The sequence below is a fragment of the Crotalus tigris genome, unplaced genomic scaffold, assembly GCF_016545835.1.
Source record: "Crotalus tigris isolate CLP2741 ecotype Arizona unplaced genomic scaffold, ASM1654583v1 scf7180000024340.7048381, whole genome shotgun sequence".
In the NCBI taxonomy this organism is placed as follows: Eukaryota; Metazoa; Chordata; class Lepidosauria; order Squamata; family Viperidae; genus Crotalus; species Crotalus tigris.
Genome location: NW_024100510.1, coordinates 1,972,414 through 1,990,000, shown reverse-complemented (window position 1 = coordinate 1,990,000; position 17,587 = coordinate 1,972,414). Strand labels below are relative to the sequence as shown.

General features: G+C 39.0%; 1 protein-coding gene across 1 annotated transcript in view; it reads right to left on the bottom strand.

The window, feature by feature from the left end:
* The window catches only part of COL6A1 (collagen type VI alpha 1 chain), a 75,687-nt gene that overhangs the window by 31,097 nt on the left and 27,003 nt on the right, over window positions 1-17,587 (bottom strand). Inside the window, exons 15-21 of the mRNA XM_039326317.1 lie at window positions 17,485-17,547; window positions 16,774-16,836; window positions 14,217-14,270; window positions 14,094-14,129; window positions 13,663-13,725; window positions 6,485-6,547; window positions 1,796-1,858 (exon numbers count right to left, since the gene is read on the bottom strand). Of these exons, the coding sequence (XP_039182251.1) occupies window positions 1,796-1,858; window positions 6,485-6,547; window positions 13,663-13,725; window positions 14,094-14,129; window positions 14,217-14,270; window positions 16,774-16,836; window positions 17,485-17,547 (405 nt within the window). The remainder of the gene's footprint in view (window positions 1-1,795; window positions 1,859-6,484; window positions 6,548-13,662; window positions 13,726-14,093; window positions 14,130-14,216; window positions 14,271-16,773; window positions 16,837-17,484; window positions 17,548-17,587) is intronic.

Genomic DNA, 17,587 nt, shown 5'->3' with positions numbered 1-17,587 from the left:
ATACAACCAACCGGGGCAGGTAGACCAGTGACGCGCTCGATGAGCAGAGCACAAAAACAGCCAGTTTTATAAGCAGACTTTCAAATCCCTGGTTTTTTATTCTGATGTCGTTAGGAAGGGACCAACGAAAGCTTAGCTAATAAACAGTTATTTTCATAATTATCCTGGAGATCGTTGTTCTTCTACTGTTAACATGGATATACCCGGGATTCGTATTTTTAAAGTAATTAGGGATAATACATACATACATACATACATACATAAATTTCTTTTTTGTTGACAAAGAGTTAAAGAGTGATTATAAAAGTGATTATAAGTAGAACTGCAGTAGCAGTCAAAAATACCAAGGTGTATTAATCAGACCGGTCTATCTGGAAAAAACTTTCTCTCTCTCTCTCTCTCTCTCTCTCTCTCTCTCTCTCTCTATATATATATATATATATATATATATATATATATATATATATATATATATATATAAAATCTCAAAAATTCCATTTCTGTATTGAACAGTGTGTTATCTAGATATACAAGTATTACAATATAAAAATCATTACATTCACAAAAATCTTATCAGAACACAATCATATACTAGAAAATGGCAATCATATAGTTGAAAATAGTATTTCCCACATTAACATTAATTGTAAAACAATCAAAGTATTTACTAATCTGTTATAGATCTTCCTCACATAATCCACATTTTCTTATATTTCCAACTTTCTAACCTCTGTTTTTATCAGCTAACTTTGGTAAAAAAAGTACCATGTCATACATATTCAGTTTCTTCTTTTTCTTTAATTTTTAATGTTAACCTATCCATTTCTGCACATTCCAGTATTTTTTTAAATTATATTCTCTTCTATAAGGGTTTCTTCATTTTTCCAAAATTGTGCATATACTATTCTAGCTGCTGTTAATATACGTAAAACTAAGTAAATATTACCTTATTATAGTTCCCTGGTAACATGCCCAATAAGAATGTCTCTGGTTTTAAATCTGTATGTTGTTTTATCATTGCTTCCAAACATAGGTTTATTTTATTCCAATATTTTTTTGTTTTGGGACATGTCCACCACATGTGATAATACGAACCTGGTATTTGATTATATTTCCAGCATTTAACAGTTTTATCTTAGTACATATTCATTAGTCTTGCAAGTGAAAGGTGCCATCTGTAGAGCATTTTATAAAGATTTTCTTTGTACACTGTTGACAATGTAAGTTTATATTTTCTGTATATATCCTTTTAATTAATTTCTCATCTATCCCTATTAGAATCTCATCCAATTCAGTTGGTTCTTTATAAAAACCATATATCTTCCTGTCTTTTTCTTATCTGGATTGTATCTGTAACTGTGGCCACCATGATAGGTCAATCCCTAATCTATTAAGTTCTTATTTAGTTTTAAGTTCCCCCTTTTCATTTAGTATATCATTGTATCTTGTAATTTTTTTCCATATTAATTACATTTGGATGTATTAGCACCTCTTATGAGCCTGATATATTGAAGGATATAAATATAAAACCCAGAAATATTTTGGGAGTCAACTTTTTTATTCTTATTTATCTTTTGTAGAGTTTATTCATTTGTTTTCCATGCCTCACAATATGAACATCATACAACATCAACCAGTAAAATAATATCTTAAATATCCTAAATATATAAATTCACATCTAAAAATGCACATTTCTTTGTTTTAGTTGACATCTTATGTATCCTGTAACATTGGTGATCTGAGAAATGTGTGTATTCAGTGAGATATGGGATTCTCCCCAACCATAGATACCAACCTCTGGTCCAGAAGCTCCTTCATCTCCTCTAAAGCCCTTAGGTCCAGGTGCACCTACTTTACCCTAGAAGAAAAATGTTAGTTCAGTGGTTTCATCCTTCTCTAATACATTGCCAGAACCAACTAGTTTTGCAGAAATCACAAATCTTGTCCTCACAAAATGATCTGAAGAGAGTTTCCTGAAGCTGCTGTTCATTTCATATCCTTCCTTCCTTCCTTCCTTCCTTCCTTCCTTCCTTCCTTCCTTCCTTCCTTCCTTCCTTCCTTCCTTCCTTCCTTATTTGGAGTGGGCAGACTTAGGAAGGAGTTTGGTTTAGAGGCCTCAAGTTATTTATACTTTATTAGTATAACAAGACCCAAATTCTTTCATATTGTTAGTTCTACGGGGACATTCTCCATCGATTGATTATCCCCTTTTTAACTAAATTTCAAGGGCATTCCAATAATTTTTATATGCATTATTTGTTAGATAAACAGGACAAATCTATTTCTCTAAAAGTAGCAAAATTCTGCTATATTACGTATAAGCTTCACCCACAAATATTTGCCTACAGTCTTTGATGGTAGGGGTTAACTTTGCTTTGTTCGTTTTACTGCACTGAATATATTTTTATTGGTCAATGACTGAAATATAATTTCTGTTTGTCTGTATATTAAGGAGAAATTTTTATATATATATTATTATTGAAAATATTTTGCAAGCAAGTAAACCTTTTAAGTTTATAATCTCTTATCCAGTTTAGCTGTTGTTGATAACTTATGTCAACATTTTAGCTTGGGAAACCCTGAGGAGATCACATGCTGCCTGATTTGTCCCAAATTTAGAGACTAACAATACGTAAGTTAAAAAAGCATATCCTCTGCTATTGCTCATATTTTGTATGGACAATTTCAATGGTTTGGGTTTTTTAAGATAATTTCTGCAAAAACAATATTACTTCATGTTTTTGTCAACTGATTTATCAAACGGTTGAGTGTTTCTATTTACAAGCAACATTGATTACATATTTTACCAGTCTGGATCAAGAATAGGAATTGAAAAGTCTCCCATTATCTAACATACAAAATAAATAGCTGTAACTTCTTAGATTTTTTACTGGAAAAGGGTGTTATTTGTAAATGTGGATTTGCTTGTAAATGTTCGCTCTGAAGGCAGATGTGCTAGGGACTGAATCCAATTACTCATCCCTTTTCTTTCTCTACCACTGGGTTGTTGCAATGAGAAATTTCCTTACAGTGAGAATAATTAACCAATGGAAATGCCTGCCTTCAGAAGTTGGGGGTGCTCATCGCTGGAGGTTTTTAAGAAGAGACTGGACAGCCACTTGTCGGAAATGGTATAGGGCAACAGTGGGATTCAAATAATTTAACAACCGGTTCTCTGCCCGAAGAGCAACTTAAGAACACATAAAGGCACGGACTTCCCTGAACGCTAAAAGTAAAGAGGGGTGGATGGACTAAGCCACCTGAGGAAGAGGCAGAGGTGGAAAAATGCTGCAGGGTGGTCGGTTTCACCCACCACCACCCAGGAACAAAACTTCTCAAGCGGCCCTGAGGAGCCTTGGTCGCCAGGGTCGCACCTACTTGCACAAAGCAGCAGCCTGTGTGGGCTGCCTCTGTCCCAGCTGGGAAAAGGAGAAAGGGGGCTTATAGTAACTTCCTTTACCTCCATCCCTCCCTCCCTCCGTCCCTTCCTTCCTTCCCTCACATAGCGATTTTTCATGTTGACCTGCATCAGCCGGCATCTCACTTCTCCGTTCTGGAAATGGAAACCACGTTTTCTGTCACTTTCCTCCTGGCCGAAGGGAGGAAAGGAAGGACGCTTCATGTGGAAGGACCCTATGGTAAACTCCGGGAAAACTCTGCCAGCTGGAGCTGGGCAAGAAAGGCCAGGCTATCCTTCCCCAATGGTTCTGCAAAGCCCTTGAGAAGTAGATCTGCTTCCTGCAAGGTTGGCCTGATCCTCTACTCAAGGGCTTTGCAGAACCATCGGGGAAGGAGAGCCTGGCCTTCCTCGCCCATCTCCAGCTGGCGTAGTTTTCCCAGAGCTTAGCATCCTTCCTTTCCTCCCTTCTGCTAGGAGGAAAATGGCAGAAATGGAGAAAATTTCCAGAACAGAGAAGGGAGATGCTAGCAAATGCAGGGTGGCCAGAAAGTGTGGTGGCAGTGATGGAGGGCTGGCGGAGGGGGCGTCAGCGGAGTCTTGCGCCCCCCGGTCACAGTGCAAGCCACAGGATAGTTGGCGGAGGAGGCGGCTGGGACCGAAGAAAGTTGTGCAATGGTGGCAGAGCCTTTCGCCATCACTCCCCCCTGGTTCCGATATGGCAGAGGGGGACCAGGTAAGGCCCATCCTCCGTAGCATGGCAGTCCGGTTCGAGAGGGGAGTGAAAGGGAAAAGACGGGCGGGCAGCTGACATGATCGAAGGTACCATTTGGTTTCCGTTGCTCCTCTCTTGGACTTTTGGGGAGGGTTTTTTTTTTCTTTTTTCCCTCGCCTGGAAGGAAGTTGAATGAAAACCAGATGTGTTCCAGAAAACACAGGTTTATCATAAACCGGTTCGCCAAACACAACAAAAAATTAAGTATCAGTTCTACCAAACCAGTGCGAACCAGCTGAATCCCACTACTGGTATAGGGTCTCCTGCCTGAGCAAGGGGCCGCATTAGAAGACTTCCAACGTCCCTTCCAACTCTGTTATTCAATCAAACTTTTTTTTGGGGGGGTATGGCTCTCCAGTGTTGCTGTTTGCTGAATGCTGGAGCTTTGGGGATATAAGATCAGGAGTAAAACTTTACAAAACAGTAAGTTCAAATTCAATCTCTTTGCCTCAGATAAATGAAAATTATTCAGATTTTACCAATTGGCTGTGGAACTGAGCTTTTACCAGGTTCATTACAAACACTGTGCAAATGCTAGGAGTTATATACATGTACATATATATGTTTGGCAGGTGAGATTTCAAAAATTAATTGCATTTTAAAAATGAGAATCCATTAGTATGGGATTCAAATATACTTGCATCAAGTATGAATTATAATTTAGGTTCACATATCCAGGTAGATCTCTATTTATAACCACAATTGAGTCCAAAATTTCAGCTACTAAGCAAGACCTTTATTAAGCGAATTTTGTTCCATTTTACAACCTTTCTGGCCCCAGTTTTAAGTGAATCACTGCAGTTGGTAAGTTAGTAACACAGCTGGTAAATGAATCTGACTTCCCCATTGATTTTGTTTGTCAGAAGGTCACAAAAGGTGAGCACATGATCCCAGGACACTGCAACTGTCATAAATATGAGTCAGTTGTCAAGCATCTGACCATAGGGATGCTGCAACAGTTGTAAGTATAAAAAACGGTCATAGGTCACTTTTCAGTTGTAACTTTGCAAAGTTGTTACTTTGAACAGTCACTAAACAAACTGTTGTAAACTGAGGACTATCTGTACTTGCACAGCAAGGGGGATGCAGAAGCCTGACCTTGCAATATTTTAAAAATGGAGGTTACCTATGAACATTTAAGAATATTTTATGTGAACAGTTAAAGTTTCCCCATGGAAAGAATAGCTTTAGGATGAGTATGATTTATTTCTTTACTTAAAGCACATTTTCATACTTGTCATTTAGAACAAACTACAAAGACAATAATCATCAGGAAAACTATACAATTTTAATTTTAGTTCTGTGCAACTGTACTGTCTAGGACATACAGTATTATCAAATAATTTCTCAGGGTGTAGCTTTCCATCGATCCAAGAAAAACATTGTAATGGCTTAAGAACCAAAATAAATAGCTTTAAGAACTTCCTATTCCCACTTGTTATAGCCCTTTCTAATTTGTTTTTCCTAAAAGAGGTACCAATTTTCATTATTTTACTGATGTCAATTTATTTGACAGTTTGGTTTTTTAAAAATTTCATTCACTTGAATCCTGAGTTCTAAGGTGTGATTCATGCCCATTTTGTATCCCACTTAAAACAAATAATTGTGGTGTCCTTTTCTTTTTAAAAGTCTGTTGCCTTAAATGTCTTGAGGAACTCTTGTTTGGTCATCTTGATGCAATACGTTCAATTTTGTATAGAAAAACACAGAGGGCTCTTATAGCAGGGAAGGTTCTAAATGGGATTTATGTCAGCTTTTATCCTAGCTGCTGTTTTCAATTTGCCATTTTGGTGCAGAACATCTGCATTTCATTTTAATAATACATGTTATTTTACAACTACAAACTGGACAAATATTAACAGAGCAAGGAGCCTCACTTTGGAGCATTATGGGATGGAAATGTCCTGGATCTATTGAAGGACACTTATCCTCTATAGCTGGAATAACAGGCCAGTAGATATATGTGCAGAGAGGAACTCATTAATCATGTGAGTTTTCTTATTCAGTGTATATATCCTAGCAGTACTGTCTGTTCTTGGTAATGTTATTGATAATGCTAATGATACAAGGATCACATTATGAGCAGGAATCAAGTCCTTTTTGACTGTCTTAATTGCTTATAAGGCTCTTTGCATTATTCCCATGAACATTGATTACACTAATTGCTCCTCACTGCAAAAAAAAAAAAATTACTCAAATTAATACAGAGCAGGGGCCTCGTTAAATATTCTCTTCCTTTCTACTCATTGATTTACGTTCTCCCTCTGCCCAACTGAGAGATTGAGGATGCAGAAGAATTGAGACCATCTTACTGGTTCTCCTGGTGGTCCAAAAAGTCCCTCACGGCCTTGTTCTCCTGGTGGACCTAGCTCACCCTAAAAAAAAAAGGAAAATAAATGAGGCAATATTTGCAGAGAAGAATAAGTAGAAAAGCAGAAGAGAAAATATAACATCTGCAGAGTTGAACCATACGTGGTCCAATATACTAAATTATACTGTACCATATTTTGCTTATAATCAATGCAGGAAAACAATATCAAACGAACACTATCAAAGGCCCAGATAATCTTAAAATCCGTGGATTATCTACTCAAAAAGCTAAAAATTCACATCTTGCCCAGAATCCTCCAGAGATTGGAGGACTTTTGGCATAATTGTACTGTATGTAGGATCCATTGCACCACATTGTCATGAAAGCCAACTATTTCCAACGTTCTTGCCAATTTGCTTGCAGAATAAAGAGTACTGAGAAGTTAATGGCTCATATGGGACTATGAGAGTGGCCAGAGGAAAACATTTGTTCACATATATCCTCCTTTGCCTCAACTGAGTTGATACAGTATCGATGACCTAACAGGAATGCCCAAAGGCTACCTGGAACTGAAACTGACTGCTGGGCTGTGGCATTTCTAGCCATTCTGTCTACTTGGTCCTCTCTTGGTGGTTGAGTTCTTGTCATACTCAGTCATGGACACTACTCACTCTCTAAGGCTTTGTCTACATCACGGCAAATGAACAGCACTGCCTCAAAGAACCAGCAGTGAGCAATTTCCCCTGTGTTTCAAATATTATCACTGAGCAACAATTTCCTTCTATAGAATGCCAAAGTATGCTGTACTCATGGGACAGTAGCATAACAGAAGGGGAAGAAGCCAAAATAATGAGGTGTCTAACACAGTGGCACGCTGAGGGATATTACTGTATTACCCAATCTTAATTAAGAGGTCTTGGAAAATACAAGGAGTCTGTGGGAAGCTAACTGTGAGAACATTAGTGAAGGGCACAGTGGAGAGGGAACAAGAGGAGAGATTGCTGTTTGTCATCTTTTTTTGAGAAGTAGAAACATGAGAATGATCAGATTAATTGAGGGACTTCTGGAGAAAAATGTTTTATTCGTTTGAAAAATAAATATAATAGGACATACAATCACTTGTATGGCAGCACTCCTTCTTCCTCTGTGCCAAATCTTCATATAAACAGAATGCTTGGTTCATATGAAGAATTAGGAAATGTCTCTGCTTTATGAATTTGGAAAAAGGTAGATCAAGAATCCCTTTTCTGAAAACACCGGCTGTATTCACAGCTGAAGATTTGGACTTGAATTGAGCAAAGAACGATCCTAACAGGAAATTTTTACCATATAATAATGTAAATTATTAATTATATAATAATGATTAAATAATCATTATTCTATCATCTGAGTTTGAAACAGATATACTGTCTTCTCAGAATGTCAGTAAGTTTGTTTCATTGTAGATACAAAACCCACCTATTTAATTATTTGTTAGCCTTTGTTCTATTGACAGTAGCATGTTTTTAACTGAAAGCCAGCAGCAATCGCCAGCTAGACTATCAACATAAGCCTGGAAAATCCAGATTCAAGTCCCCATTAACCCATGAATATTATACTATCATGTTTTATGGATAATCACATTTTTGTTTGACTTAGCTTCCAGGATTATTTCCTAGAGAAAACAGGAAGTGATCTAGCATTCCACCATGGATAAAAGGTAGAATATGCTGTAACTAGGCCCAATGAGTAATTGGAACTATATTCCTACATAGGCTGGATATTATGTTAATAGAAGCTCCAACCATTTTTTTCTTGTAGCAACATTCACACAGAGAAAATGACAAATTTTGTTTGATGCAAAACTGTCAAGGTTTATTTGCAATATGTTTGTCTCTATTTTGATTTCTCATAAAGCATATTCCTATAAAACAAGAACTTCCTTTTCCTTTGTTCCCATCCTGAGGACAGAAAGCTCAGTTGCAGAATTTTGATCAAAACATGTTACTTCCTCCATAATCCTTACTTGTTCTTTGGAACCATAAATATCTACCTCTTAGGCCTGCTACATCTGAGCTGATGAACTCCAGAAAATCACTAGATGACAGCAGAGATATAAAACCACAGAATCTAATGTTTTGGAACTAGTTGCATTGAACATCTGTCCACATGTGCTCCTCAAGTACAGTTGAAATTCTGTTTGAGAAAACATCAGACGTAAACAAAAAACTTATAAACATACTTTCCTCTTTAAATTCCTTTGTAACTTAACAGGGAGAGTTAAGGTTTTGAAGACATATATGGGTTCTGTTCCACTACTTTAACAACCATCAGGAAAACTGTTTGCATTTAGAATAGGACATTTTATCATTCCTGTTAGTTCACATATCAAATTTATCCAAAAAGAAGTTAGATCATGAGACGTGGTAGTATTGTTATATACTGCACTAGCAAGGCCACACTTGGAATACTATAACTAGTTCTGGTTGCCATGATACAAAAAGGATGGTAAGATCCTAGAAGAGATCTTACCATCCTTTTTGCAAAGAAAAGCAACAAAGATGATAAGGGGTCTTGAAGCTAAACTGTATGATGAACAGTTGAGGGAGCTAGATGTAGGAGATGACCAGAGTCCAAGGAAGGGGTCAAACGCATCATTAGTCATGAATCCCTTTGCGCCCACAAGAGATCTAAGTCCAGCCCACCTTGAATTCCTTTGACTCTTATCTACTGCCAGTTTGCTTTGACAGTTAGTAGTTCAGACTCTTATAGAGAGCTTAAGCTTGCAATAAACCTTTATACCCATTTGAATTTCCTGGATTTTCTGATTTTCCTGGTGCCTGACACTAGATATGTCTAGCCTAATAAAGAAAAGGATTAGGAGTGACATGATAACTGTCTTCCAGGATCTGACAGTAACAGAAAAAAGGGAGTCAACTTATTCTTAGAATAGGAATAGAAACAATTGGTGGAAGCTCATTAAAGAGAGATCCAGTTTGGAACTAAGGAAACAATTTCTGATAGCGAGAACAATTAATCAATGGAACAGCTTGCTTCCCAGAGTTGTGGGTATTCCATCTAGAGGTTTTCAAAAAGAGATTAGACAGCAATTTGTCTGAAATGGTATAAGGTCTCCTGCTTTCGGCAAGGGGTTGAACTAGAAGACTAGACTGCCACCTAAAATAGAATTAAATCGTGTCCTCTCCTCCAACAAACATGTCTTTACGAGGCATATTTGTTTAGGAATATATTTGTAACTGCCAGGAGCCAACAAAAAGAACAGAGGAAAGACAAAGAAGACATCTGTATTAGTTGAAATAATGACTATTAATTACATTAATTAAGCCATGGTGTGTCCCTGTAATACTCTATGCCAGTGAAAGTTGGACTGAAGAAACAGGACAGGAAGAGTATTAGTGCCTCTGAACTTTGGGGTTGGAGAAGACTCTGGAGAATGCCATAGACAGGCATAAAAACAAACCAATGAATCATTAAACAGATCGACTTAGAGTTCTCACTTTAATTTTTGACAATTAGGTGAAGACCTAACTCTGGAAGTGGCTTTAATGTTGGAAAAGTGGAAGGAAAGAGAAGCAGAGGACAATCAGCAGGAAAATGGTTTGACTCAGTTACAAAGGTGATGGGTGCACTATCGGAAGACTGGAAAACCAGGTTACAACAAAGAATAACAGGATTGGAAGGGACCTTGGAAGTCTTCTAGTCCAGCCTCATGCTCATGAAGAAAATCTATCTGTGTGGTGATTAGAACAACATTGATTTGATGGCACATAATCAATCAATCAATTACATTACTTATCTGTAAAATAACACAATTTATCAACTTGATTGCCCATTTGTATATACCAATTATCCCATCTCTCATAGAAACCACTCTTATCCACAGAAATGTACACAGACACAAACATTTTCTTCCAGCAGAAACAGCAAATGAAATAACAATAGTAATGTTTATAAAAGCCAGAATTGAGACGACAGCAACAGACAGCAAGTGGACCACCTGAAGAAACAGTGGACCACCTGATTAGCTGCTGCAAGAAGATAACACATATTGTTTACAAATAATATCATGACAACTATCAACAATAGTGCATTGGAAGATTCACAAGAAATACCATTAGCCTACAAGTAAGAACTGATGGGACCATAAAATAGAGAAAATCAAAGAAAATGAAGAAGCTAAAATGCTCTGGGACTTTAAAATTCAAATAGACAGGCACTTGCCACATAACACACCAGACTTAAGAACTGCTGATAAAAAAGACAAAAATGTCTGGACAGTGGATGTGGCAATACCTGGAGAGAGCAGAACAGAAGAGAAAGATCTGGAGAAGATAACAAAATATAAAGACCTGCAAATAGAAATAGAACAGTGGCAAAAAGAAAGCAAAGGTAGTACCAATAGCAATAGGGGTTTTGAGTGAAATCCCAAAAGAACTGGAGCACCTCTTGAACACCATCAGCATTGACAATTCACTATCAGTTTGTTGCAAAAGGCAGTTTTGCTCGGAACAGGTTACATCCTGTGACGATAACTTTTTTTAACACATCCATATCTGCCTATTCCAAGCCTATCCCAAGGGAAGGACTCAATAAGCGGATAAAAATGCCAAATCCAGTCTGAATATCTGGCTGGCTATGCAATGAACTACAATAACAATACCATCACCATGAGGTGAATGATTTAAGGGGAAACAGAATAGGATAAATGGGGGGTATAATCAAAAATGTATCTCTACCCACCGTTTATTGGTTAAAGACATTATTTTGGAATGTAAAGGTAAGACAGAGAATATATATATATTAGTTACAGGATGCTTAAGAAAATTCTTTTTGAATTTGGTTCTCTCTCTCTCTCTCTCTCTCTCTCTCTCTCTCTTCCATCCATTCATCCATCCATCATCTATCTATTAAATTTATATGCTGCCCATCCCACTATCGAGCAACTCGGGCTGGTTTACAAGCTAATCTGGTCCACAATTTTAAAATGACAATTCTCTTCAGAAGCATATTTCTAAATTCTGTGATGCATTTCTCTGCCTAAACAAAGCAAAATGTATTTAGAATGTTACTTTATGACAAGTGATTTTTAGTCTTCTGAGATAATATATAAATGTCCATGTTATCCAAGAACAGACCAGTGAGAGGAAAACTGAAACTACATTATTTGGTACAATCCTCAAATTCATGAACCCCACAGCACTAACTTTTCTCAATATATCAGAGCATTTTAAAAAATCTTCCTTTCTTGTTTCCAAATTGGTTTTGGCCAGCTGAATTCTTCTAGCTGCCCAGTTTTACAGATGCACTTTTTGGTTTGGGGCGTAGTGCATTTTTCCCTACTCATCCCCAACTTTCTCATTAAAAGAGGCATTGTTTTCCTTTCCTTTACAACTAGCTCATCAGGGGGAAATCTAACCTGGAAATAAGAAGAAATTGCTTGACAGTGAGAACAATTAATCAATGGAACAGCTTGCCCCCTGAAGTTGTGGGTGCTCCGACCACAGAGGCTTTCAAAAAAAGATTGCACAACCATTTGTCTGAAATGGTATAAAGCCTCCTGCTTTGGGCAGAGAGTTGGACTAGAAGACCTGCAAAATCTCTTCCAACTCTATGATTCTATTCTGTTATGTTCCTCTCCTCTCCTCTCCTTTCCTTTTATTCTATGCCTTTCTTAGTTTATAAACTCAGTCTGCTAATTCTACATTGAGTCATGTGTATCTTCCAAGTTCCAGCTATAAGAAAAACAAAAACAAGTTTTAACAAAATCAGTTAAAAGTGCAGAATGTCTTTTCCCATGTTTTGGACATTATTAGAAATATTTAACAACCCTTAAACTTGAGCCATTTCTCTAAAACAGAGGTATCAAACTCAATTTCATTGAGGGCCACATCACCATTGTGGTGCCCTCAGGAGGGCTGGGTGGGCGTGGACCGCTGGGTGACCGTGGTTGTGGTGGTCATGGCTGACTGGGTACGTGTGGCCACCTCAACATTGCTCAGGGGGGCATCTGTGGGGGCCAGGCAGGATTTGGGGAGATCCAGGGGCTCTCTGGTGGGTGAGGCGGTGGGCAGGAGGCTCATTCTGCGAGGTGAGGCAGGGGAGCAGGGAACAAGGGGGTTCCACAGCCTGCTGTGAATACTGGGCCAGGCCACCAGCAGCAGGCAGAGTAGGGGAGGGGAGGCACATGATACAGACCACCAGATGTACCAACTCCGTCCCATCTGTTTTTGCTTGCAGTTGGAGAGCAGGTTGCTGCTGGTCATCTTCTCGGCCCCCTTGGCCCACGTGTTGAGCTTGTTCCATTTGCGTACCTGATGCACCTTGGCCCGCCTCGGGCCACTGGCGCCAGCAGCTTGCGCAGGTCCATTAGGCTCCCCCGCCACCTGGAGCGGCAGCCCCACCCAGCAAATAGGTGAACGGATGGCTAGGAAGCCCTGAGTAGAGGTGGTAGAGCACGCCCAGTCCCAGCAAGCAAAAGGCCAACCTGAGCGGGGAAAGCCGGATTCCCATTGGCGCCATGGCCACCCAGTCCCAGCCAGGATTGTATGCCTCTCCCCCATCTCTGCTTCCTTCGTGCTGGGTGGGCCTGAAGCTCCGGGCGGCAGCCTAATGGACCTGTGCAAGTGGCTGGCAGCCACGGCTGCGACAGGTATCAAGGTGCATGAGGGGAATGCACTCCACCCGTGGACCAAGGGCAAGACACGCGTGGGGGCTGAGATGACCAGTGGCAACCTGCTCTCCAACCAAAAGGAGATGAGACGGAGTAGGCGTGTCTGGCGATCTGCATCACATGCCCCCTTGACTCCACGTGCTGCCATTGCTGTCGCAGCACTGCTGCTAGAGGGCCAGCCCGGTATCCACAGCGGGTTACGCACCCCTGCTGCCGGATGCTGTTGGCCCCTGCATGCTCACCTTCTGTGCATGTGCCTTGGGGGCTGCCGGGCTGGATGGAGCTGGGGCTAGGGTGACGGGGGCCAGTCCCTCGCCATCTCCAGAACATTTCCGGGGGCCAAATATTGGCCAATCGCAGGCCAAATCCGGCCCGAGGGTCTTGTGTTTGATATGTCTGCTCAAAAGATCACTAGGCCTTAGGCAAAAATGGCTTGAGTTTTTATTTTAAACAGTAAAGTCTTTCTTCTTCTTCTAAACTACTTGTGAATATTGTGAATTAAAATTTACCTTTTCTCCGTTTAGTCCACGAGCCCCAGGAACACCTCGTAAGCCTTCGGATCCAGGGCTACCCTGTGTGCAAAAGGATTATGATTTTATATACTAGACTCAATAACAAGCCTGCCAGAGGTGTGGCAGAGAGCTTTTAAACATATTTCTGTTCACTAAGAAGCCAAAGGGGAATTTTGTATTAGAACTTGTTCTAACAATCCAGTTGGGAAGGATTCTGAGGGCTTGCTAAGGACTGAAGGAATTCCTAAACGTTTTTATAGGTTACACTGTGTTTACAGCTGATTGTATCCCATTCCGTATCAATATTAGAAAAACAGCTTTGAATAAATCCATTGAATTACAGTTCCAGAGGCTTAATGAAGATCATTTTCTTGGTTTCCAATTTTGCTGCCAACTACAGAAAACAACACTGAAAACAGTAACCTTACCTTTGGTCCAGCGATACCATCAGAGCCAGGACTTCCCTACAAGAGAAAGAAGAGACAGTGGACCAGATTGTCATGCATTTAAACCAGCTCCTTCGGGCCCCTTAAAAATCTTTAAATATGTACCTCATCTCCCCATTCTCCTTTTTCTCCTTTGGCTCCCACTTCTCCAGGCAGACCCTAAAAGACATGAAAAAGTAAATACTTTTAACATAAGGCTTTTGAGTATTCCTACAGCAGCTGTGAATCACATAAGTGTGTAAGGACCCACCCCACTTTGCATCTTAAGAAGACAGAATTCTTGGAATATTTCTTCCAACAGGCATCTTTATTAAGAGAAAATGGTTGCAGGCGTTCTAGACAGGACTTGGGATCCAAGCTCTCCCATTCAAGGTTTTAAGGGGTTCCCCAGTAGCCCCACCCAATCACCCCCTTCTTCCAGTGACAGCCTCAGGCATTACATTCCCACCCCCTTTTCCTCACTGCCATTGGGAGGGAGACTTCAGAGAGGAGTACATGAAAGGTAATAGCCCCATTGTTATGGTTAGTCCTTTTAGTGATATCCACATCCAGTCCTTTTGAAGTGTACTGAAGGAAGTGAGGGCCATAAAGCCCCTTTGTTCACCCCCTTCCCTTCATCGTATGACAGAATCCAGAGAAGGCAGAAATGGGGTTTTCTATAGTCAATAACTAGAGATGAAATATAATTTGATTCTGACAAAGTGATCTAAACCGAAATGGGTAGAGATGTTAGAGCAATGTTATTATTGCCCTTCAAAATCAAAAAGCTTGCCCTTTAAAATCAAAAAGACAAATGACATCTTTATAAAAAGATTGTTTGCCCGCTTAAAAACAACTCTGAATTTCTCTGATCTCATGATATCAACTGCATTGATGAGCTGAGACGATTCAGTTTTGGCTTGGCTATAGTATAGCTGAACTGCAACAAAACCAACATTTTAATTCACAATATTCTGAAATCTGGTAAATTTTTACAGCTGTTTGGCAGCAATTTTCCCATCAGAAGGATCTCTTATCTTATCCCAAAATGCTGATCCCTGAGCTTTAGTTTCCCTAAAAGGTCCTTCAGGGGAATGGCGGTTTAGCCTCAGAAGCTTCAAAGTCTTCATTTTTTAATGCAACTAGACAAAGGCAACATGAATTGAGGACATCGATTGGGGGTGTATGGAATAGCAATTTATTTTACTCATTGATGACATGGGATAAAACACTTTTCACTTTACCCCAAAACTTCCTGTAGCTGGGTGGGAGCAGTATTTTTTTTCTTTTTGCTCCTTATCATCATTGTACAAAACTGGATGATGATCACATGACAATGCAAAACCGTTCTGATGGTTTGGGGAGCAAAAGAAGTGGAAATTTAGAAGAGGCCAAAGAATGAGCTTGTCTAAAAAAATGTGATTATTCCATACACAACTTCTATGATGAAGGAATGTTATTCTTAGGTTATTCTTGCTTAGAGATCACAGTTGTGACTGGCAACTCTGTTAGCAAGTGCTGCAATTGCAAAGCAAACATCACATGACTGCCAGAAACCTCTGTTTTGGTTGCTCAGCAAATCACTGAAGTTATTAAGTGATCATGACTTGCAGTTTTACATCTGCACTCTCCATTAATTGTGCTTGCTGAAAGCAAATTGTGATCATGTGACTGTGGGACAATACAAATGTTGTGAATGCATATTGGTTGAAAAGCACCCAAATGGCAATCATGTGACTGTGGGACACTGTGATGATCTTAAATGTAAAGTTTGGTTGCAAAGCTGTTTTTTTTCAACTCTAGTTAACGTTAAATAATTGCTAAATGAAGTAGTAAGTTAGGAGTACTTGTAGTGTCCTTTATAAAGAACATCTAACCTGTATGGAATGCATGTACAAGAGTGCAGATGTGTAAAATCCAAAGAATCCAGGAAGAAATCCAAGAGAAGCTGCAGTATCTAGTCAATCTCCCGTTTTGTGTCTGATCAACTAACCAGTATTCCTAATCTGGCAAATTACCAACAGTCAATTTTGAAACCAGGAAATCATATTCTAGCTGTTTACCATCTTCTAATGCAGTGCTTTTTTTTCTTCGTTCCCATTTTCATTACCCAAAACTGCTTATCAGAAAGTCCTTTTACCACTTATCAGAAATTCCTTATTTAAATGTCCCTGCTGTGATTTTGGGCAATTTACCTAGGTTAGCGAAGTTTAGGGAAGCACAGTTCTAATGGCTCCACTAGCAAGTTGTGGGATTCTTCACTCAGCCCTATTTATTTGCCTGAATCCTGCTAACTTCCTTTATCAAACCAGTAGGCAAACAAACAAAAATCAAACAGGCCAAATTAATTGATTTAGAATAATATCTAGCCCAGTGTCATAAATTTGCTTCTCAGTAGCATATTAAATATAAACAAATATTTATCATGAAATACAACACTCTTTAGAGTGTTGGGTTTTTTATCCCAACAAATAACATTGGGGAAATTGTTATAGCATAGATAAAACTGAAAGGTATACCCAGTACTTAAAGCTGGCTGAGCAGAAAGAGTGTGAACCTGCTGGCTGTTGCCTTTTCCCCCCTAACCTGGTGGTGTTATGTTGGGGGAGGGAGTGTGGTCAGGTACAGCAGTGATAAAAGAGGAAGGCCAAGCGATGCTGTAAGTTCACAATTACAATTATACCTTGTCGCCAGGACGTCCATCTTTTCCTTGTGGCCCTGGACCTCCTTTGGGCCCAGGCTCTCCCTTGAAGTAAAGAACACAGAGACACAAATAAGTTTAGGAAGGAAAAAAGGACTCCCATTCCAACATCCTAAATGACATGACATACAAGTGGAGGTTTGTCATTGCTAGGGGGAGCTAGTGGAAGTGAGAATCACCTGTAGTCAAAATAGAGAAATCTAGAGTTTTGTCATCACTGTGACAGGACCATGCATGCCAAATGAGAAATATAAAAGCAGAATTTCCTATTCTTTCAAATACAGGCCATTTTTATATTTTAAGAATTCTGTTATGTATATGTATGTATGTATCTATGTATGTATGAATGAATGTATGTATGAATGTATGTATTATATTATAATATAACATTGAAAAACATCATAAACCAATATTACTTATTGAGGATTAGTACATTGCTGATTTGGTTTCCCCTCACTTCAACTTATTACTACAATAACCTTCTAAAACTGCTTCCTTTGACTTTTTGGATTTGCATGTGTGAAAATGTTTTGTAAAACAAATGTAATGCCATATTTAACTAATTTACTATTATAAATACTACTGAACTAGTATTTACCAAATACTAGATAAATTTATCATGGTATTTATATGTCGACATCACAAAAGTATAGTATCCAAGTCATAAAGAGAAAACAATGAATTATGGCTAACCTTTATCCCTTTGGGTCCATAAGAACCAGTATCCCCTTTTTGTCCAAGAGGTCCTTGTAAGCCCTGGAATCAAGCAGATATCAATTAACTAATGACAATATGT